This window comes from Oncorhynchus nerka, linkage group LG10, assembly GCF_034236695.1.
Source record: "Oncorhynchus nerka isolate Pitt River linkage group LG10, Oner_Uvic_2.0, whole genome shotgun sequence".
Lineage (NCBI taxonomy): Eukaryota > Metazoa > Chordata > Actinopteri > Salmoniformes > Salmonidae > Oncorhynchus > Oncorhynchus nerka.
The window spans coordinates 43,396,532-43,420,588 of record NC_088405.1 but is presented as its reverse complement, the minus strand read 5'-3'; the positions used below and the strand labels follow the sequence as shown (position 1 = coordinate 43,420,588).

Below are 24,057 nucleotides of genomic sequence, written 5' to 3'. Positions count from 1 at the left end.
GGGATAACGTAAACAACAGTAATTGTTTGATGGCATGGATGCAGGATTGTGTTCCAAACAAAACAATCACTACGTGTGCTTGCTCTAGTTCCTCAAAGGCACAGCTAGGAGAGCTCCAAAAAAGCATCTTATAGTTGAAGACTCTTCTTTGAGTCATAAAAGTGCATTGAAATTGCTTAGAAACTGTACACACGTTGTCGATGTGTGTGGCCACTTGGAGACAGACACCAGTTAGTCCTCTCACTCAAACCCTTGTAATTTTAGTTGTCTTATGTTGCACCTACCACACATTTTTCAGGAATAGTCTTATGTTATTGAATCAGTGTTTTCAGATTTCATTATCAACAAATGTGGCGAAAAGCATGGTAAATGTAAAATGCACATAAAATCAACAGTATAATGTTTGGATTCAGTCTTGCGTCCGGTGAACTGTTGTGTCCTCACCTTTAGTTGAATAATTTTCCCATTATCTCCAAACTGTTCCCGTTCAATTGCTACCATGGTTATGCATATTGTTTCATATTTCTTGTGTAAGAAACATTTCAATTTAGCCTTATACATAATGGCCAATTCCAACGAGTTGCTGAAGGTAGGCTAGTTTCTGCACTCAAATCAGTGTGCGAGTGACAGTGTGTGTGTCAGTCAACGTGTGTGTGTAGTTACCTTTGGTCATGATGGTTCCGTCCTTCCCCTGAGTAAAGACAACGATTCTCGGTCTCTTCTTGTTGACTTTGGGCAGAGCCTCTGCCTTCTTAGCAATCTCCTCGATGTCCTCAGTCTACAAACACACACTATAGTCACAAACAAGCTATACTAATATACAAGAGTGTGCGTGTTTGTGTTTCAAATCGCAGTCCACTCACCTGAAAGCCTTGCTCTTTTGAAAACGTGGCCGCCTCCTGAAAAACAGAAATATTCCATTTGTTTCCATTTACACGGGAGTGTACAAAACATATTAGGAACACCTGCTCTTTTCATGACATAACTTTCACCTGGTCAGTCTATGATCCCTTACTGACGTCCCCTGTTAAATCCCACTTCATATCAGTGTAGCTAAAGGGGAGGAGACAGGTTAAAGAAGGAATTTTAAGCCTTGAGACATGAATTTTTATGCGTGCCATTCAGAGGGTGAATGGGCAAGACAAAAGATTTTAAGTGCCTTCGAAAGGAGTATGGTGTCATGAACTGCAACGCTCCTGGGTTTGTCAGGCTCAACAGTTCCAAGAACGGTCCACCACTCAAAGGACATCCAGCCAACTTCACACAACTGTGGGAAACATTGGAGACAACTTGGGCCAGCATCCCTGTGGAACGCTTTCGACACCTTGTAGAGTCCATGCCCTGACAAATTGAGTCTGAGGGCAAAAGGAAGGTGTTCCTAATGTTTTGTACATTCAGTGTATTTCTCCATGTCGTCCTATCTCGTCTGCCTGTCGGTCTCTCTCTCCATCGTCCTCTCGCTCCCCATCTGTCTACTTGTGTCTGTCGCCCTTTCTCTGCCTATTTGCCCGTTGGTCTCTTTCTTTCCGTCACTCTGTCCCTCTACCATTCAGTCTGTCTGTCTCTCTCTCTCTCTCTCCAGAAGTACCTAGATACTGGAAAAATGAATGAATGAGGGTGTGTGTGTGTACCGTCTCGTTGCCGAACAGCACGTCCACATAGGGCATGACCTCCATGAGGGCATCTTTGAAGAACTGAGAGATGAAGGGAGCGGAGAGGTTCAGAGTGAACAGCTTGTTGTTCTCAGAAGCATGTTTGGCCACTTTCAGTATGGACTCCAGAGACACCGTCAGGAAGAAACCCTACGGAGGAGATAATAAAGCCTGTTATCACTGCTACACAGCCAGTTGTAATGCTACACAGAGCCTGTAATTACGCTACACAGCATGTTATAATCAATGCTACACAGCATGTTATAATCAATGCTCCACAGCATGTTATAATCAATGCTCCACATTGTTATAACCAATGCTCCACGGTATGTTATAATCAATGCTCCACAGTATGTTATAATCAATGCTCCACAGTATGTTATAATCAATGCTCCACAGTATGTTATAATCAATGCTACACAGCCTGTTATAATCAATGCTACTAAGCCTGTTATAATCAATGCTCCACAGTATGTTATAACCAATGCTCCACAGTATGTTATAACCAATGCTCCACAGTATGTTATAACCAATGCTACTGAGCCCGTTATAATCAATGCTACACAGTATGTTATAATCAATGCGCCACAGTATGTTATTATTCCTTGCTACTAAGCCGGTTATAATCAATGCTACACAGTGTGTTATTATTCCATGCTACTAAGCCTGTTATAATCAATGCTACACAGCCTGTTATAATCCATGCTACACAGTGTGTTATTATTCCATGCTACTAAGCCTGTTATATTCAATTATTCACAGCCTGTTATAATCAATGCTACACAGTGTGTTATTATTCCATGCTACTAAGCCTGTTATATTCAATTATTCACAGCCTGTTATAACCAATGCTCCACAGTATGTTATAACCAATGCTCCACAGTATGTTATAAGCAATTCTACTAAGCCTGTTATAATTAATGCTACACAGCCTGTTATAATCAATGCTACACAGTATGTTATTATTCCTTGCTACTAAGCCGGTTATAATCAATGCTACACAGTGTGTTATTATTCCATGCTACTAAGCCTGTTATATTCAATTATTCACAGCCTGTTATAATCCATGCTACACAGTGTGTTATTATTCCATGCTACTAAGCCTGTTATATTCAATTATTCACAGCCTGTTATAATCCATGCTACACAGTATGTTATTATTCCATGCTACTAAGCCTGTTATATTCAATTATTCACAGCCTGTTATAATCCATGCTACACAGTGTGTTATTATTCCATGCTACTAAGCCTGTTATATTCAATTATTCACAGCCTGTTATAATCCATGCTACACAGTGTGTTATTATTCCATGCTACTAAGCCTGTTATATTCAATTATTCACAGCCTGTTATAATCCATGCTACACAGTGTGTTATTATTCCATGCTACTAAGCCTGTTATATTCAATTATTCACAGCCTGTTATAATCCATGCTACACAGTGTGTTATTATTCCATGCTACTAAGCCTGTTATATTCAATTATTCACAGCCTGTTATAATCAATGCTACACAGTATGTTATTATTCCATGCTACTAAGCCTGTTATAATCAATGCTACTAAGCCTGTTATAATCAATGCTACACAGCCTGTTATAATCCATGCTACACAGTGTGTTATTATTCCATGCTACTAAGCCTGTTATATTCAATTATTCACAGCCTGTTATAATCCATGCTACACAGTATGTTATTATTCCATGCTACTAAGCCTGTTATATTCAATTATTCACAGCCTGTTATAATCAATGCTACACAGTATGTTATTATTCCATGCTACTAAACCTGTTATAATCAATGCTACTAAGCCTGTAATAATCAATGCTACACAGCCTGTTATAATCAATGCTACACAGTATGTTATTATTCCATGTAACTAAGCCTGTTAAAATCAATGCTACACAGCCTGTTATAATTAATGCTACTAAGCCTGTATTAATCAATGCTACACAGCCTGTTATAATCCATGCTACACAGTATGTTATAACCAATGCTACACAGCCTGTTATAATCCATGCTACACAGTATGTTATTATTCCATGCTACTAAGCCTGTTATAATCAATTATTCACAGCCTGTTATAATCCATGCTACACAGTATGTTAAAACCAATGCTACTCAGCCTGTGTGTGGTCTTTGTTACATACAGCGATATAGTAAACTTTGGCTTTTTCCACCAGTTTCCAGTTCTCCTTCAAGTCCAGATGTTTGTCCTTCTTATAACAGTTAGCTGCCGCTAGGTTAGCTACCAGGGACCTGAGAGAGGAAGGGGGGAAGGAAGAGAAGAACGAGTGGAGTTGATGAGAGGGACACAGTGGAGTTACAGTGGTAAGACAAAGTATGTGAACCCTTTGGAATTACCTGGATTTCTGCACAAATTGGTCATGAAATTTGATCTGATCTTCATCTAAGTCACAACAATAGACAAACACAGTCTGCTTAAACTAATAACACACAAACAATTATACGTTTTCATGTCTTTATTGAATACATTCATAGTGTAGAGTGGAAAAAGTATGTGAACCCTTGGATTTAATAACTGGTTGACCCTCCTTTGAAAGCAATAACCTCAACCAAACATATTCTGTAGTTGCGGATCAGACTTGCACAACAGTCAGGATGTCACACCCTGACCATAGTTTGCTTTGTATGTTTGTATGTTTTGGTTGGTCAGGGTGTGATCTGAGTGGGCATTCTATGTTGGATGTCTTGTTAGTCTATTTCTATGTCTGGCCTGATATGGTTCTCAATCAGAGGCAGGTGTTAGTCATTGTCTCTGATTGGGAACCATATTTAGGTAGCCTGGGTTTCACTGTGTGTTTGTGGGTGATTGTTCCTGTGTTTTGCACCAGATAGGACTGTTTTAGGTTTTTGCACGTTTGTTGTTTTGTTAGTTTATTCGTGTACAGTTTCTTTATTAAAGTACAATGAATAACAACCACGCTGCATTTTGGTCCGCCTCACTTCACCTAAAGAAAACCGTTACACAGGAGGCATTTTGGACCATTCATCTTTACAAAACTGTTTCTGTTCATCAATATTCTTAGGATGTCTGGTGTGAACCGCTCGAGGTCATGCCACAGCATTTTAAATCGGGTTGAGTTCAGGACTCTGACTGGGCCACTCCAGAATGCGTATTTTCTTCTGTTGAAGCCATTCTGTTGTTGATTTACTTCTGCGTTTTGGGTCGTTGTCCTGTTGCATCAACAAACTTCTGTTGCGCTTCAATTGCCGGACAGATGATAGCCTTACATTCTCCTGCAAAATGTCTTGATAAACCGTTGATGATAGCAAGCTGTCCAGGCCCCGAGGCAGCAAAGCAGCCCCAAACCATGATGCTTCCACCACCATACTTTACATTTGGGATGAGGTTTTGATGTTGGTGTGCTGTGCCTTTTTTTCCTCCACAAATAGTGTTGTGTGTTCCTTCCAAACAACTCAACTTTAGTTTAATCTGTCCACAGAATATTTCGCCAGAAACGCTGTAGAACATCCAGGTGCTCTTTTGCGAACTTCAGACAGGAGTGGCTTCTTCTGTGGTGTCCTCCCATGAACACCATTCTTGTTTAGTCCTTAACATATTGTAGACTCGTCAACAGAGATGCTAGCATGTTCCAGAGATTTCTGTAAGTCTTAGCTGACACTTTAGGATTCTTCTTAACCTCATTGAGCATTCTGCACTGTGCTCTTGCAGTCATCTTTGCAGGACGGCAACTCCTAGGGAGAGTTGCAACAGTACTGAAATTTCTCCATTTGGAGACAATTTGTCTTCCTGTGGACTGATGAACATCAAGGCTTTTAGAGATACTTTGATAACCCTTTCCAGCTTTATGCAAGTCAACAATTCTTAATCTGAGGTCTTCTGAGATCTTTGCACGAGGCATGGTTCACATCAGGCATTGCTTCTTGTGAATAGCAAACTCAAATTTTGTGAGTGTTTTTTACAGGGCAGGGCAACTCTAACCAACATCTCCAATCTTGTCTCATTGATTGGGACTCCAGGTTAGCCGACTCCAGACTCCAATTAGCTTTTGGAGAAGTCATTAGCCTAGGGGTTCACATACTTTTCCCAACCTACACTGTGAATGTTCAAATGATGAATTCAATATATACAATACAAATACAATGATCAGTGTGTTATTAGTGTAAGCACACTGTGTTTATTTATTGTTGTGATTATGTTATGACCAATTTATGCAGAAATCCAGGTAATTCCAAAGGGTTCCCATACTTTCTTGCCACTGTAGATGGAGTGGAGCCTTGACCTGTTGTCCTTGGAGTGTGTGTATTATGAGAGTGAGAGAGTGACGTGTTTACCTGTTGTCTCCGGTGATGCATGCGGCGCAGGTCCCTGTAGGCTCCTCTGTCTGCTCATAGTAGTAGGCGTCCACGTGGGCCTCGTCTGCCTTCTGCTTCAGAATCTCCCCAAACTTATCCTCTCCGATACAGCCGAAGAACGTACACACCTTGTGGGGATCCTGGATCATCCACTGTGTGTGTGTTTAAGTAGGTTAGCGCGTGTGGTGTGTGTCTGAATGAAACATACCTGGGCAACCTTTACACATTTTGAAAAAGGCACAGTGGGATAGTGTAATGACTAAGTGTGTGTGTACGTCTCATACCTGGGCGATTTTTATAGAGTTCTGTGTAGCTCCTCCGGCATGGTACTCTACTTTAAACTTTTTGACAATCTCTTCAAACCTACAACACACATGCACGTACAATGTTTAAGGCAACAGGGAAGTTTGTTGTATGGTTTCAAGCTTTACCAGGATTCAGTACATATGGTATGAGAAACATAATATTTTTTCTTCTCAGACAGAGCTAAAGACCATTATGGCCCCAGTAGCTCCAAGTAACATGTTCTGTTCTCTATATATAGGAGCCTTATCACCTACTGATAACACACACAGACGGACAGAGAGAGTGTGAGAGATGGAGAGGGGATGGTAGAGGGGGAGAGAGGGAGGTGTTTGCGTGCGTACATATGCGGGTCCACGTGTGTATTAATGGGGGGATGCATGTAAAACGGACTAAAATAGGGCTGGCCCAGCAGAACAGAGCTAAGGAGGTGAGGATGAGATTTTGCGAGACTGTTTGCGCCATTGGCTGAAAGAGACGCACAGGAGTGAATCAGAGGCCTTCCCCCTCCAGCACAGCTATTTCCCAACCTTAGTGGTTTGTTTACTGCCCAGTCTGTCTGCTGACTCAACTAGAGCAGGGTGGTTGTGTGCTAACAGAACAGCTGATGTCAGTATTGGTCACAACTCAAACATCTGGACAGGAATGGACTAAGGCTGGGGGGGAAGGGGGCCAACACACCTAGGACACAGCTCAAACACCTAAACCTGGGGTCCGTTCAGAATGACACAAAGTTACAAAACGTTCAGATAGAAATGTATTGTGTAGAACATACATGATTGTCTGAAGAGTAGAATAAATCAACTAATTTATATCTGCAACGTCATGAATGTTACACTTCTTAGTCTCAATAAGCCTCCTGCAGTGAGACGTTTCTCCTCGACCAATAAGAATGCCTGGATTAGAGTGGAGGGAAACTCCCAAGGCTACAACAAAACTCTGCACAGCTGAGACTGTTGCTCCCTCTGTCTGGACATGCTCCAGATATACTAATTATGTACAGATTTTCTGGGGCAGAATGAATCAAATGTCTCAGAGTAAGGGCTTTCCCACATAGTTTAGAGTTATAGTTTGAATCAGAGTCAGATTTTTTGTTACATTGTATTCCTTTTTTTTGGTCCGGTTGGTTTCACATTGCCAAATGTCAAACTAAAAAAAGTCCTAAACAAAAACCACGTGTCCATGCAAGTCATTTGTTTATTGGAAAAAATGCTCACGTTAAATCCATCTGTGAGCATCACTTGCATGTCCCAATCTTCATAGTACTTTCGCTTTGGTCTTCCAACAACATGCGGGAGGAAACTGAGCAATAGCCATTCCAACCCTAACCCTTATAGCCCACATCGCCCCTAATCGGATGAGCTTCTACTCAGAATGTTTCAGGCATGTCAAGTTATGATAGTGCATGCATTTTGCAACCAATCATAAGTTCTCACCTGCAGTGAACCACAGTGCATTATTTAGTGCGCTCTCGAGTACAATAGTGTTCACACCAGTCCAAACAAACCGAATTAGGGGGGAAACGCACTAGAGTTGTAAAAGAAACGCTCCAAAACAATTTGACGTGAAAAGCCCCCTAAGAGTGCTGATCTAGAATCAGGTTCCCAGTGTCCATGTAATCATATTAATTGTGATCTAATTGGCAAAACTGATCAGCCAAATCAGCACTCCTTCTCTGAGATGCTTATTAGGTCCTTATTAATAATTTGCTTGCTGGAGGGCAAGGAGCCTCCCAGCTCCACTAAAACTATTGACAACTGTGTGTCGTTTTCAAGGGATTGTTAAATAAATGTTAAATATTTAGTTGGAATATCATCACCTATTGAAGAGCATAGCCAGAACTACACGTTTCCAATTACTTGGATGCAAAACAATTGCTCACATTTAGCTCTATCATCAGAGTTATACAGCAAGTAACTGCATGCTTTTCATGATCAGTAAACATCAATTGATCGTGTAAATTCAGACACGCGAGGGAAGCCTCACGATATCAGCCACCATTAATTTGATGTTTGAGTGGTATAAAATAAAAGTTAACTATACCTGACAAGTATGAGTGGTTTAGCTTAATTTCCCATCCTTTGTGGGCTCTGCCTGTCAAGCAGCAGAAGGGCGCATTTGCCGATGTACTGTTGGCTGATAATGTTTACTTTGCAATGTACCGGTATAAACTTTGTACATTTGGCTACACATAGTGGTAAGTAGAACTAATGACTGCTTTGCACACTCTTGACATTCTCTCAACCAGCTTCATGAGGTCCTTAGGTAGTCACCTGGAATGCATTTCAATTAACATGTGTGCCTATTTAAAAGTTCATTTGTGGAATTTCTTTCCTTCTTAATGTTTGTTTAACACTTTTTTGGTTACTACATGATTCCATATGTGTTATTTCATAGTTTTGATGTTTTCACTATTATTCTACAATGTAGAAAATAGTAAAAAAATAAAGAATAACCCTTGAACCAGTAGGTGTTCTAAAACTTTTGACCGGTAGGGTAGTTAACAAGCTAACCTTCAGGAAATAAACTAGATGGCTATATCCAAATATTGATTGATTTGCTTGCCATCTATAATGGTGATGACAGTAGTCCGACTGACAACCAGGACGAGAACTTGCTGATGTCAAGCTCTTTCCAAAAGCCTAATATCTGATGAAGCAAGCTAAATGCTTATCTAGCTAGCTACATGCCAAATTAATCTCCCAATGCCAAAAGAAGTGCTCAATGTTTTATGGTACAACATTCATATGATATACAGATCTGATCCGAAGGCAACGTTGGTTTTACCCTACTGAACCACGGGGAAAACTTCCACGGTCCTTTCCTTCACCGCAGCTGTCTTCTTATCTCTATGTGATTAAATGTAGACTTTCTTCCTCAAACTGCTTTGGCCCGGCCAGGTGGGGGAGGTTAGGCCTCTTGCCCTTCTATTGGCTAGTTCTGAACCTCCTGCCCCATCATTGGCTAGACTCGTCCTGGTGAATTCTAGAACGTGCCTGTTCTGTCCAGCCCACTCCAGGAAAGAGAACAGCTCAGTGTGTGAACTTACGGACCCTATATGTGTGCCTGAACAGTGACCACAGACATTCAGGAGTTTAAAATGGAAAAACACTTCTTCATGCAACAAAGAAATAAGGCAAATGTGAGGCAACTAAGACTTTAGATGAATCTCGGACGATGTTGAATGATTGATTGAATTAATGTGAGTGGTAGGAGGTACTCACAATGCTTTATGCTTGTCCTCGGCCAGGATCTGGTCGTTGGGCTTCAGACCGTACCTGAGAGAGAGAATGAGAGAGAAGGGGCAGGAAGGGGGAGAGGGAACGAAAGAAAGAGATGAGTAATCTTTCAGTCATTGAGGATGAAAAAACAGGAGAGCTTCAGGGAACAAAGTCTGAGTCTGTGCCCTTTAAATGTCATTTTCTACGACACACAGAAATCCCCTCTGATTATATACATACGCACACAACAAGGTGATTAAAACCCACTCCACTTTAATCAGGATCTAGTTGATTACTTTACACCACAGCTCTCTCTGTATTTATCAGCTTTGTGTGTGTGTGTGTGTGTGTTGAATGTGAGTCTAGACTAAAATGATTGTTCCATAAAACCAAAGAATGTTCGAGGTTTGGTCACATTCTAGTTCTAATCCATTGTTTACGTAAGTGGTCTGAGACAGACTGGTCTCGGGGCTGTAATCTAGCAGAGCCCTTTGATCCGCTCCCACTACATACAACTACTAAACACTAATTAAACCTATATAAACTTTATCCAAACCCCATCTAACCCTTAACATGCTCTCACTACATACAGCTACTACCCCAACATAGGAGCTACACCAGTGCATCGAGGAGCGTCTCACGCTCAGAAAGAGTTACAGGTCTAGTGTAGCAGGCCAATAACCCCAATGATTCAGTCCAGATACATTTCCTCCACTCTGAACTCATCATCTCTCCCCTTTTCTCTTCATTTGGTGACATACAACTTCATAGCACTGTGACATGATGGTACAGGCCAGAGGAGTGACACACACACGCAATCTGGTCCCTTACTATGGCCGTCTCCGTGCCAGCCTGCTAGCTATATCTCACACATACACTACCGGTAAAACGTTTTAGAACACCTACTCATTCAACGGTTTTTCTTAATGTTTTACTATTTTCTACACTGTAGAATAATAGTGAAGACAACAAAACTATGAAATAACACATAGGGAATCATGTAGTAACCAAACAAATGTTAAACAAATCAAAGATATATTTTATATTTTAGTTTCTTCAAAGTAGCCACCCTTTGCCTTGATGACAGCTTTGCACACTCCTGGCATTCTCTCAACCAGCTTCGCCTGGAATACTTTTCCAACAGTCTTGAAGGAGTTCCCACATATGCTGAACACCTGTTGGCTGCTTTTCCTTCACTCTGCGGTCCGACTCATCCCAAACCATCTCAATTGGGTTGAGGTCGGGGGATTGTGGAGGCAAGGTCATCTCATGCAGCACTCCATCCCTCTTCTTCTTGGTCAAATAGCCCTTACACAGCCTAGAGGTGTGTTGGGTCATTGTCCTGTTGAAAGACAAATGACAGTCTCACTAAGCCCAAACCAGATGGGATATCGCTGCAGAATGCTTTGGTAGCAATGCTGGTTAAGTGTGCCTTGAATTCTAAATAAATTGCAGACAGTGTCACCAGCAAAACACCCCACACCATAACAACTCCTCCTCCATGCTTCACTGTGGGAAATACACATGCAGAGATCATCCGTTCACCCACACCACGTCTCACAAAGATACAGCGTTTAGAACCAAAAATCTCCAATTTGGACTCCAGACCAAAGGACAGATTTCCACCGGTCTAATGTCCATTGCTTGTGTTTCTTGGCCCAAGCAAGTCTCTTCTTCTTATTGGTGTCCTTTAGTAGTGGTTTCTTTGCAGATATTCGACCATGAAGGCCTGAAGGTCAGTCTCCTCTGAACAGTTGATGTTGAGATGTCTGTTATTTGAACTCTGAAGCATTTATTTGGGCTGCAATTTCTGAGGCTGGTAACTTGAATGAACATATCCTCTGCATCAGAGGTAACTCTGGGTCTTCCATTCCTGTGGCAGTCCTCGTGAGAGCCAGTTTCATCATAGCACTTGATGGATTTTGTGACTGCACTTGAAGAAACCTTCAAAGTCCTTGAAATGTTCCGTATTGACTGACCTTCATGTCTTAAAGTAATGATGGACTGTCGTTTCTCTTTGCTTATTCGAGCTTATTTTGCCATAATATGAACTTGGTCTTTTGCCAAATAGGGCTATCTTCTGTATACACCCCCCTCATGAAGCTGGTTGAGAGAATGCCAAGCGTGTGCAAAGCTGTCATCAAGTCAAAGGATGGCTACTTTGAAGAATCTAAAATATTACTACATGATTCCATTAGTGTTATTTCATAGTTTTGATGTCTTCGCTATTATTTTACAATGTAGAAAATAGTACAAAATAAAGACAAACCCTTGAATGAGTAGGTGTTCTAAATTTTTGACCGGTAGTGTACACGTGATATCTCTGAGCCCATGCCAGCCAAGACACCACTGATAGGACAGGGGTGAGGGAGGAGAGGGAGAGAAATGAGGCCAGTGAAATAGTTTGGCCCTGGCCTTTTGGAATGATCGGACGGTCAGCCCTACGTGTCAGTACAGGACACTTCCTTCCACGCACACTGTGGAGCACTGGGGCATGGTCTCAGTCAGGGTAGACTGGGTAAGTGGTAGCTAGCAACTGAGGCGGAGCATGTAGCTTTTGTGAGCCAAAAGGGTTCTTGTTCCAATCTTCCAGTTCAAGTCAGTTTCTGTTTATTCAGTTTTACAATATAGCATTTCCAAAACTGCCCCCCCAAAAAGGTTTGTGTAACATGTAGGCTTACTGTTTTTTTGTTAAACTAAGAAAATATATTTCAGAGAAGGGGCCACCTACTGCAGTTTGTGGCCTTGAGGATGGATCATCTGTTACCCTAACCTGCTCAGTGGCTGACAGTTGCCGCTTCCAGCCACTCAGGTGCGTATGGGTGTGGTGTCTGTCCAAAAGGTTGGGAATTAATATAAAAGACAGCAACAACATGCGGGAGGAAACGCAATAACCGCCGATTGCTGTGAATAGGGGAGACCGGGGCTGGTTGTCACAGTACTTAGCATATTCCTCCCAATCTAGAGTGTGTTGTAGCCAAATAATTGTAAGATAGAAATGTGTGACTTCTTTGGAAGAGGTTATTTACCTAGTCAATTCATGTTAGCATCTCAAAACATTGAGATGAGGTGAATTCCTCTGTTTTTATAGGTGGCGGAAGTAAAGAAAATAGGCATGTCTTGGTATTTTCATTGTTTGAATTATGGGAGGCTATCCATGAACAATTATGTTTGTTGAAAAAATCAAAGGGAGAGCTGTATTTCAAACCTATTTTCAAATTGCTAGGTCAAGCCATGTAGAATTATAGCATCATAGTTAGCCTTTATGCTTAATTCGGGATGGTTATATAAAAAGTTGTACTGACAAAGTATAAGCTGTTGAATAATAAATATTGTTTAAATCAATTGCCTGGTTATTACTGGGCTACATTCATTTCAAGTAGACTAACAATCCACTCAAACTATCTTGCAGTATGTTTAGCATGTCAGCAGTCAAGTTTTAAAGATATACAATTTTCAAGAAGCAAAGTTTCACTTGCCACATCATAGTGAAAATTGTATCGCCATGATGCAAAACGCAGTGAAAATTAAAATCCTATATCTTGAAAACTTGACTGCTGACATTCAAAACATTTTGGGACTTTATCAACAATGGGCTAATGAAAAAAATACCAAAAGATAGTAGAAACGGCCAAGATGGTCAATCTGACCATTTTCAATTTAGTAATTTCAATAACTTAATTTCAATAAAAACCTTTAACCTACCTGTCCCAGACTTTCCCTAAATATGTGTATTTTACACTATAGGAGTACTTTGAGATAATATCATAAAATACAATAACTTTAAGCATTTTATTCTCAAAAGAGCCATGACACGACTGTATGAATAGCAGGGCCTAGACGAGTACCAATAGCAACCAATGACACGTCTTTTGGATGTCAACATTCTAACAGTCTAATAAATATATTAAATATATGCGATTGGAAAAATAATCATTTGGATGGGTTTCTAAAGGTCTTAGGTAACATTACAATCCGGAAACATTTATATTCAAAAGAACATAACTTTTCCTTATGTTACTGTAGGCTGGCTATATGTAAAAAAATATATATATAAAAAAATAAACAGAATTTCAAGTGTCAAATACATTTTATTTGTAGAGTGCCTTTGTTACAACTATGAATCAAAAATATACGTTAGAACACAGTAAAAGCTCATTTTTATAACGACAAAACAAATAAAAATACCCAAACCAAGACGCAGCAAGATATTGGACACATTTTCTGCTTCGCTCGTGCTTACAGTATGGTGTGCGTCTTCACCCAACAGTTGGATCTCATTTAGGGATAACAATCCCTTGTCCTAACAATCGACACAAATCTTTGTCACTTTCACTTGCAACACTTCCCACAAACAAGTCACTTTCAGCTGAAACGGGTGTCGCGGGTTCTGTTCCGAGTGCATCTGCCCACCTGGCAGTTTCTCTTCCCCGGGAGCTGAATGCAATTTTGCTTGCGCAATGGCTCGCGTGGAATCTTTGCTGCTGCCTTGGCCCTCATATATCTCTCACGTAGCCCGTGTGCCAGATAAAGTCTCTCCTGCTCATGGTTTTGTTAAATTACTGCTTGAACACCACGTGTGCGTTGTTAGCAGCCAAGTCAAGCAGGTTGTAGAACACAGCAACAAGCCAGCGGCGAGTTCCACCTTTCACCGAGTACAGCAGTGCCATCTAATTCAAAACATCCACACCGACCTATGGAATAGAATAAAAAAGGTGAGGATAATTTTCTCATAGGAAAAACAACAAGTGTGATACAGAAGAGCATAATGCATTGCATATGTTTATCTATATATGGCGATGTGTATTACGTAATAGTGGCATACCTTTGTTCGTTGCGGTGTGCAAGTCTCCGGTTTTCTCGTTGTGTCCCGATCAATGGCAACTGTCGACTGTCGGATGCATGGTGCTCAAGACTCAAATGTTATTTCTTGCCTTGGTATGTGTGAGTGTTGGCTTGCAATTCCGAAGCACTGTTTGAATATTTATTTATTTAACCTTAATTTAACTAGGTTGTGGGAAACTGCTACTGTGCAGTTGCCTTGTTTTTGCACTAAGGGAGGGAGCTCCCATCTCCTTTGTTCATGGTGCCGACCAGGCTTGTTTGCCAATGACAGTGAAGAAATTGTCCATGGTGACATTTTGCCCCTTGCCAATATAAGGTTCCACAAGCATCACCACCACATTATCCAACACTCGCTCACCTGCTGCCCGATATGAGTCTTTCCCAGATATGGAAAGCTGTTCAGCACTAATCAGAAGGATAATCAGAGATGTCGTGATCCATTTCTTCCCCGCTATCCAAGTCGTTCTCATTCAAATCTTGTAGTAACGCTAATGCAGCATGTTCATCCATTCGTCTTGCTCTTCTCATTGTAAATTACGCACGCGCTCACTGTGTAACCTACTCCAAATAGACCTAGAGTAAACTAATAAGACTGCTTGGATTTGGTGGACTGTTTTGAGAGTATAATTAGAAAATATTAATACAATAGAATGGCCCACCCTGTTCTTCATTCACAATTAGTGATTACATAATTGTATTTATCTGTGCATGGCTGAGCCATGCAAATCTATGGCTGCGCCATGCCCTACCACAGTCAACACATACTTTACAGTAAATATATAATGGAATATAATCCCAAATAGCTGTTGCTGATTGTCACCTGTACTCACATGGGCATGGAGCCATGGTTATTCTAGGAAAAAGTTATGAAACAGAGAGACCATCAGCAAAATTTGTAGAGCTGTTTGGCAAAAATAGGTTAATTAGAAACCTTGGAATCTTCTCTTTCCGATAGGGTATAGCAATCAAAACGTCTGTCCTGCGTCGACTTCTGTAGGAGGATATGAAAGAAGTGCTATTTGGTAAACTATGTTCCCTTCTTAGTCAATGCATGCTGCGCTGGTCTCTTCATTCTCAATTTGGTAATATTGTCACCATGGTTGGAAATTAACACCAGCCAAATGAGGGTAGATTTTGTATGAATGTTGGCAGGTGGTCACACAGAGCGTTTGGGAACAATATATTTTTTTTTAAATAATCCAAAGCCCAAGTTTAGAAAGAAGCAGGTCGAAATGACGAAATGTTGATGTGTTTCTTGGTCAGTTAAATAATTTTGTTCACATGCTAGGTTGTTTTTCGATGTTAGTTTGAGTTTGATGCAACGGTCTGCTGCTAGGAAGACATTGCAGTCTGAGATTTAAAACAAAATCACAGACCAGGGAGTGCCCAAATTACCATGTTAACATAACAGCCCTTCCCTTAAAAGGCCAAATGAAATTGTGTCTCACCCCTTTTTCTCTCCAATTTATCCCAGTTATCCAATTGGTAGTTACAGTCTTGTCTCATCGCTGTAACTCCCGTACAGACTCAGGAAAGGCAAAGGTCGAGAGCAGTGTGTCCTCCGAAACACAACCCAACCAAGCCACAGTTGCTTCTTGACACAATGCTTGCTTAACCCGGAAGCCAGCCGCACCAATGTGTCGTAGGAAACACTGTGCACCCGGCGACCGTGTCAGCGCGCACTGCACCCTGCCCGCCACAGGAGTAGCGATGGGACATCCCTGCCGGCCAAACCCTCCCCTAACCAGGACGACGCTGGGGAAATTGTGCGCCACCCCATTGGTCTCCCGATCGCGGCCGGCTGCTACAGAGCCTGGACTCGAACCCAGAATCTCTAGTGGCACAACTAGCACTGCGATACATTGCCTTAGACCACTGCCCCACTCGGGAGGCCGTATGATTGTGCGTGATTGAGCATTTTTTATTTATTTAACTAGGCGAGTCAGTTAAGAACAAATTCTTATTTACAATGATGGCCTACCAAAAGGCAATGTGCTAAGAGAAGGACAGTGCACCATCTAGCATTACTCCCAAGTACTTGTATGAGGTGACTACCAGAGAAAGCATGTTGGCTTTGTTGTAGAGCATTTAACACAAAATCCGTGGAGGGTCCAGCGGAGTAGAAGACTGTATCATCTGCATATAAATGGATGAGAGAGCTTCCTACTGCCTGAGCATGTTGTTGATGTAAATTAAGAAGAGCGTGGGGCCTAGGATCGAGCCTTGGGGTACTCCCTCGGTGACAGGTAGTGGCTGAGACAGCAGATTTTCTGACTTGATATACTGCACTCTGAGGTAGTTAATAAACCAGGCCAAAGACCCCTCAGAGATACCAATACTCCTTAGCTAGCCCACAAGAATGGAATGGTCAACCGTATCAAAAGCTTTGGCCAAGTCAATAAAAATAACAGCACAATATTGTTTAGAATCGAGGGCAATGGTGACATCATTGAGGACCTTTAAGGTTGCAGTGACACATCCACAACCCGAGCGGAAACCAGATTGCATACCCAAGAGAATACTATAGACATCAAGAAAGTCAGTCAGTTGATTATTGACAAGTTTTTCCAACACTTTTGATAAACAGGGCAAAACAGAAATAGGCCTATAACAGTTAGGATCAGCTTGATCTCCCCCTTTAAATAAAGGGACCCTCCCCAAAGGAGAGAAAGGTTAAAAAGGTTGGAGATAGGCGTTGCGATGATAGGGGCAGAAACCTTTAAGAAGAAAGGGTCTAATCCATCTGAGATCAAAGTCAGGTTTAAGGAGCTCCTTTAGCATGGATCCCTTCCAAAAACGTTTATTCATGAACAGCTAAACAGCTTACCACGGCTAAGTGTTGTATCCAGGCACTCTGCGTTGCGTTGTGCTTAAGAACAGCCCTTAGCCGTGGTATATTGACCATTTACCGCAACCCCCTCGGGCCTTATTGCTTAAATACGCTGTATCACTCAGCATTTTGTTGCAGGGCAGGCACTTTCTTGATTATTGATGTTCAGTTGTAGAACTGTTTATTTGTTTTTATTATTGGATCTAAATTATTTATTTTGACATACAATGGTTAAAAGCTGCAATAAACAACTTTTTGGTTGATCCGACCAAATTTACATTGAAAAGTGTGTTATACAGTGCTTTTGAGAAGGTACTCACACCCCTTGACTTTTTTCCACATTTTGTTGCGTTACAGCCTGAACTTAAAATTGATTAAATAAAATGTTTTGTCACTGGAAGTGGAATGATATTTCTCTACAACTTAATTGTTTCTCTACAACTTAATAAAAAATGAAAAGCTGAAATGTGAATAAGTATTCAACCCCTTTGTTATGCAAGCCTAAATATGTTCAGGAGTCACATAAGTTGCATGGACTCACTGTGTGCAATAAGTGTTTAACATTTTTTTTGTTATGACTGCCTCATCACTGTAACCCACACATACAGATCAATTTAAGGTCCTTCAGTTGAGCAGTGAATTTCAAACACAGATTCAAACACAAAGAACAGGGAGGTTTTCCAATTCCTCACAAATAAGGGAACCTATTCGTAGATGGTAAAAATAGAAAAAGCAGACATTGAATATCCCTTTGAGCATGGTGAAGTTATTAATTACACTTTGGATAGTGTATCATTACACCCAGTCACTACAAAGATACAGGTGTCCTTCCTAACTCAGTTGCCAGAGAGGAAGGAAACTGCCATGAGGCCAATGGTGACGTTAAACTGTTACAGAGTTTAATGGCTGTGATAGGAGAACACTGAGGATGAATCAACAACATTGTAGTTACTCCACAATAACCTAATTGACAGGGTGAAAAGAAGGAGGCCTGCACAGAATAAAAATACTACAAAACATTCATCCTGGTGCAAAAAGTCACTAAAGTAATACTGCAACAAAATGTGGCTTTCCCCCCCACTTTTTGTCCTATAGACTAGGAGTTGTATTGCATTTGCCCCAAACACATTACTGAGTACCACTCTCCATATTTTCAAAGATAGTGGTGGCTGCATCATGTTATAGGTATGCTTGTAATCGTTAAGGGCTGCAGAGGTTTTGTAGAATAAAAAAAGAAACGGAATAGAGCTAAGCACAGGAAAGATCCTAGTGGAAAACCTGGTTCAGTCTGCTTTCTACCAGACACTGGGAGATGAATTCACCATTCAGCAGGACAATAACCTAAAAAACAAGACCACTGGAGTTGCTTACCAAGAAGACAGTGAATGTTCCAGAGTGGCTGAGTTAGTTTTTTTCAATTGTATTTTTATTTTATTTAACTAGTCAGTTAATAACACATTTTTAATTTACAATGACGGCCAACCCCGGCCAAACCTAGACGACGCTGGGCCAATTGTGCGCCGCCCTATGGGACTCCCAATCACAGCCGGATGTGATACTGACTGGATTCGAACCAGGGACTGATGTGACACCTCTTGCACTGAGATAGAGTGCCTTAGACCGCTGCACCACTCGGGAGCTTTAATTTAAGTCTGCTTGAAAATCTATGGAAAGACTTGAAAACAGTTCTCTATCAATGATCAACAATCAATTTCAACCAAGCTCAGCGTTCAACACCATAGTGCCCTCAAAGCTCATCAATAACTTAAGGACCCTGGGACTAAACACCTCCCTCTGCAACTGGATCCTGGACTTCCTGACGGGCCGCCCACAGCTGGTAACAACACATCCGCCACACTGTTGCTCAACACAGGGGCCCATCAGGGATGCGTGTGCAGTCCCTTCCTGTACTCCATGTTCACTTATGACTGCATGGCCAGGCACGACACCAACACCATCATTAAAATTTGCAGATGACACAACGATAGGCCTGATCACCGAAAACGACAAGACAGCCTATAGGGAGGAGGTCAGAGACCTGGCCGTGTGGTGCCAGGACAACAACCTCTCCCTCAACGTGATCAAGAAAAAGGAGATGATTGTGGACTACAGGAAAAAGAGGGCCGAGCATTGACGGGGCTGCAGTGGAGCAGGTTGAGAGCTTCAAATTCCTTGGTGTCCACATCACCAACAAACTAACATGGTCCAAGCACACCAAGACTGTTGTGAAGATGGCACGACAAAACCTATTCCTCCTCAGGAGACTGAGAAGATTTGGCATGGTCCTCAGATCCTCAAAAGGTTCTACAGCTGCACCATCAAGAGCATTCTGACTGGTTACATCACTGCCTGGTACGGCAACTGCTCGGCCTCCGACCGCAAGGCACTACAGAGGGTAGGGCGAACGACCCAGTATATCACTGGGGCCAAGCTTCCTGCCATCCAGGACCTCTATACCACGCAGTGTTTGAGGAAGGCCCTAAAAATTGTCAAAGACTCCAGCCACCCAAGTAAGACTCATCTCTACTACCGCAAGGCAAGCGGTACTGGAGCGCCAAGTCTAGGTCCAAGAGGCTTCTAAACTGCTTCTACCCCCAAGCCATAAGACTCCTGAACATCTAGTCAAATGGCTACCCAAACGATTTGCAATGCCCCCTCTTTACACCACTGCAGGTCTCTTTTGTCATCTATGTGTAGTCACTGTAATAACTCTACCTACATGTATATACTACCTCAACTAACTGTGCGCTTGTGTAGTGCACATCAGAGTCCAGATGGTGTTCACACCTGTTCAAACATAGGGGGTAAATGCACCAGAATAAAATAAAAATTAAAAATCCTAACGAACTAGGTGTGAAAGCCACCTACGCCCCTTCCCCAGTGACTCACTTCTCCAGGAAGTCCTTGTCCACGACGGCTGAGATGTCCAGCAGGGGGTTCCCCATCCCGAACAGAGAATTAGGGCTGTAAAACACACACAATTATTATCAGTCACAACATTAGTTTTGTATTGTTACAAACCATAAGATAATGTCATATGCATATGGTGGAATAACATAGTCTATGCGTTCCATTGACCGTCCATAAGTGTACCATTCACGCAACGGCAGAATTATAGGTAGGCCTAAACAGTCTCATGTCAATAGGTGAGAATATAGACTGTGAACACAGATGGTGTTAACACAGATGTGATAGAAGCCCTATATTCATTCATGCATCATCACATGACATATTTCACAAAAAGGCACAATCAGGAGGATAGCAGTGTGTCTTCCAGGGATGAGTTGAACACAAAGCTTTATTTTGTAACAGTTGTAGAGTCTTGTGACGAGCGTTATCCCAAACATGTTTCTAAACCAACATCTCTCCTTACCCACCTCTCCTCCCCCTCTGAGATCCAATGGTAAAACAGAAGACTAAACAAACAAACCTGCCTGCCTGCGTTTGTGTGTGGGAGAGTGTCAGGGAGTTTCAGCTACGGGTCAAAAGACTGACACCACTGAGGGACACAGTGCCAGAGTGATAAGCATATTAAATCAGGCTTCAGTTCACACACACACACCTTAGGTATAATATTCAACCTTAAGAAAAAGAAAAGAGGACAGGCTGTGCAGGGTCAGGGTGAACCTTGTTGAACTCTCTCTCGCTACTGTACATCTGGGGTGTATTCATTAGTGCACACTGCACACCGTAGCAAAACGAAAATAAGTGTTTCTTGATGGACAAGTTCAGGTTATTCCCTCCCCGTTTCAGCCGTTTGCTTTCTGCACAGCCTTGTAGAAGTGTGAAAATGTATCTGGTAACAATAACGTAAATTCCTGCGCCTAAGCCTGCTACCTTATCCTCCAACGGAGTCATTTCTCTATAAGTGCCTAAATGTCCTTTCATCTACTGTACTTAATTGTTTTGCATACATGTTTATAAATGATATAATGTATAATAACTGATACTAATATATACACTATAGAGGATTAAATGTATTATGACGCCAAAGGAAATATGTACCATGTTTGATTATGATTGTTTTTTAGTGTCTCAAAACTCTGAGTGGTCCACAATGTAGTTTTTTTAAAACTCTGTATTTTGTATTCTCAAATTGTATCAGTGTGCAGTGACACTTTAATAAAATGTAACTTACTATATATAGTCTTCATTAATACACTATGTTAATAGGCCTCTAGGGAGTTGGCCCATTCTTAATAAAATAATCATCAGTGTTTCATTGACACCCCACCCTTAATACACACAGGTTCCTACTGAACAAGCTCTCCATCTGCTCGCTTAAGATTACAGAGTGGTGAGCCAATTTCCCTACCAGCAGACCAGCTACACCATCATTTCAGCATCCTACCATCCACTGTATAGATAGACCCAACACCTCAACATTGAACCATGTACTTTACAGACTACATAACACAATGCACATCAGTTCCTCTCCCTAGTCTAGTGTCCTTACCGTGCTGCTGGCATGGTGTGCGTCTTTTTGTCTCAGTAACAGTTTCACTCTGTGTAACAGACCTATTGGCCGCCTCAGACAAACCAGCCAAAAAGGACTCTCCGTCCCAAACCTCGGGTTTAAAATCTCCCTTGATGAATCGCTTGAATCGATTTTTTTTCTGAAAGCCTGAACCCTCCTTTCGACCTGGTCTGATAGGCTACGCGAGAAGAGGGAGTGACAAAGTACTGCTGTCTGGATCTGTGATTGGCGAGCTTCACTATTTTGTCTCCCGGGCGTTCATTATTAGAGCGTAATGTTTGTGACAAAATGTGCAGAGATCATATTCAGACACTTTCGCGATAGAAACACACCAAGTATCAGAATAGCTAACTAAATTAGAGGGAGATGTACACGTCTTTAGAAAATAGCGCATAATAATGATGCAATGATTAAATTGTGAACACGCGGGTGGCATGCTTACATTTACTAAATAACGTTCAAGTCGTTATTAGAGCAACTCAGAAAACACATTCTGTAAATTATAATTAGCTGACGTTAGCGAGCCTAGACGACGAGCTAGCGGAGTGGGTAGTTCCCCGTGACACGAGTGACATTGAAATTATGCCGAGGAAAGCGCTACTCTGCCTCAGACTAAACATTAGTTTCGTCGGTGCTTCAAGGACTTTGAGTCACAGACAGACCGAGACTTGGGTGAGAAGTGTATTGAGCCCCTACCCCTGACCCCTAACCTACTATGAACGCAGAGAACATCACACGCTAACTACACCGGCCACGCGCGTGCGCGCATGTTGATTTTGTCCATCCACACCAACTACATTAATTTGGGGACAGGTAGAAACATTCATGGACATTTAGCAGTAGTGTAAAGTACTTTAGTCGTTATTTTGGAGGGGTTTCATTTTTTTTCTCCCTATTATACATACCGTAAGAAAATATAATACTTTTTACTCCATACATTTTCCCATTCCATCTTGTGAATTGAAATAATGAGAAATGATATTGATTTTGGTTGCATACACCACTGGTTATTTTACTAAGATTTCTGAAGTCAAGAAGCTACTACTAGCTAGCTACATTGACTTGCTAGGTTCACAATGTAAACAAATGCAACTTGTGCAATTAGAGGATAATTTAGTACAATCACTCACAACAATTTAATGAGTACTTGCAGAAAACTGGACCAAATATACTGTACTTACACATAGATTAATTTAGTACAGTACAGTAGAGTAGGGGAAAATATAATAAAGATGCTCTTCCCCTCTGCTCCTCTCCCAAAACAACGCACTCTTGTGTAGCAGGTAGAACTTCAAGCAACAGCTTACATGCTGACCAAACCACCATCACGTGCAAGTTGATTTTGTTCAACCACACCAGAAGCGACCAGGACACGCAGGTTGAAATATCAAAACAAACTCAACCAATTAATTTGGGGACAGGTCAAAAAGCAGTAAAAATGTATGGCAATTTAGCTAGCTAGCTTGCTGTTGCTAGCTAATTTGTCCTGGTATATAAACATTGGGTAATTTTACCTGAAATGCACAAGGTCCTCTACCCTGACAATACACAGTTTAAAACGGTAAACCAAATTAGTTTCTCCTCATCTCTCCTCCTTCCTTCAGGCTTCTTTGGACTTTATATGGCGGTTTGCAACCAACTTTACAGCATTACTACATCCAACCGGTTTAGTCTTAAATTCATCTTTCAATCACCCATGTGGGTATATGCTCCTAAAAACCAATGAGGAGATGGCACGTGGGTATATGCTCCTAAAAACCAATGAGGAGATGGGAGAGGCCGGACGAGCGTCACAAATAGAACCAATTTCTATTGAGACGTGCGCTAGCAGTGTGGGTGCAATGATTGAATAACATGGGCACATTTATTTTGCAACGCGAGCGGTGTGGTCAGCATGTTATAGTGGAGCGGAAGTCCAAAACATGTATGTACAGCAGTGTTCTAGACTATTGGTCAGTTGGCTTTCATACTTTTCGATTCTCAGCACAGCTCAAGTAATTTCTCCAACTGGCAACACATTCAAATGAACAGAAGATGCATTGGTTGGGAATTGTGGGGATGTGTGTGTTCAGGCCGTGTGTCCCCCGCCGATGGAGTGTAGCTATGTCAAAATGGGACGCAGGACTATTGCATTCAGTGTCTGTGGACATTGATTTACTCTTAAGTCTGCACCAACGGTAAGCACATAGAGCAGGCTTTATACATTGGAACACACTGCGACCTCACCTATATATAATGTCAGTGGTGTAGTGGAGGGTAGGCCTATATGCAGGTACAGTGCATTCGGAAAGTATTCAGACCCCTTGACTTTTTACACATTTTGTTACGTTAGTGTTATTCTAAAATAGATTCAATAATTTTTTCCATCAATTTACACAGAATACCCCAAGAC

The 24,057-nt window shown here is 41.6% G+C and overlaps 1 protein-coding gene across 2 annotated transcripts in view; it reads right to left on the bottom strand.

Annotated features, from left to right (window-relative positions):
- LOC115135362 (adenosine kinase-like) overlaps positions 1-24,057 on the bottom strand; it is a 38,948-nt gene that overhangs the window by 1,744 nt on the left and 13,147 nt on the right. The window contains exons 1-9 of one of the 2 annotated variants that reach the window (XM_029669984.2): positions 21,645-21,742; positions 20,078-20,152; positions 9,517-9,570; positions 6,274-6,352; positions 5,969-6,141; positions 3,799-3,907; positions 1,632-1,802; positions 864-899; positions 664-778 (exon numbers count right to left, since the gene is read on the bottom strand). In XM_029669984.2, the coding sequence (XP_029525844.1) occupies positions 664-778; positions 864-899; positions 1,632-1,802; positions 3,799-3,907; positions 5,969-6,141; positions 6,274-6,352; positions 9,517-9,570; positions 20,078-20,152; positions 21,645-21,658 (826 nt within the window). In that variant the 5' untranslated portion in view covers positions 21,659-21,742. Of the gene's footprint in view, positions 1-663; positions 779-863; positions 900-1,631; positions 1,803-3,798; positions 3,908-5,968; positions 6,142-6,273; positions 6,353-9,516; positions 9,571-20,077; positions 20,153-21,644; positions 21,743-24,057 lie in introns of those variants that run through there. The other variant, XM_029669983.2, reaches the window with a different exon arrangement.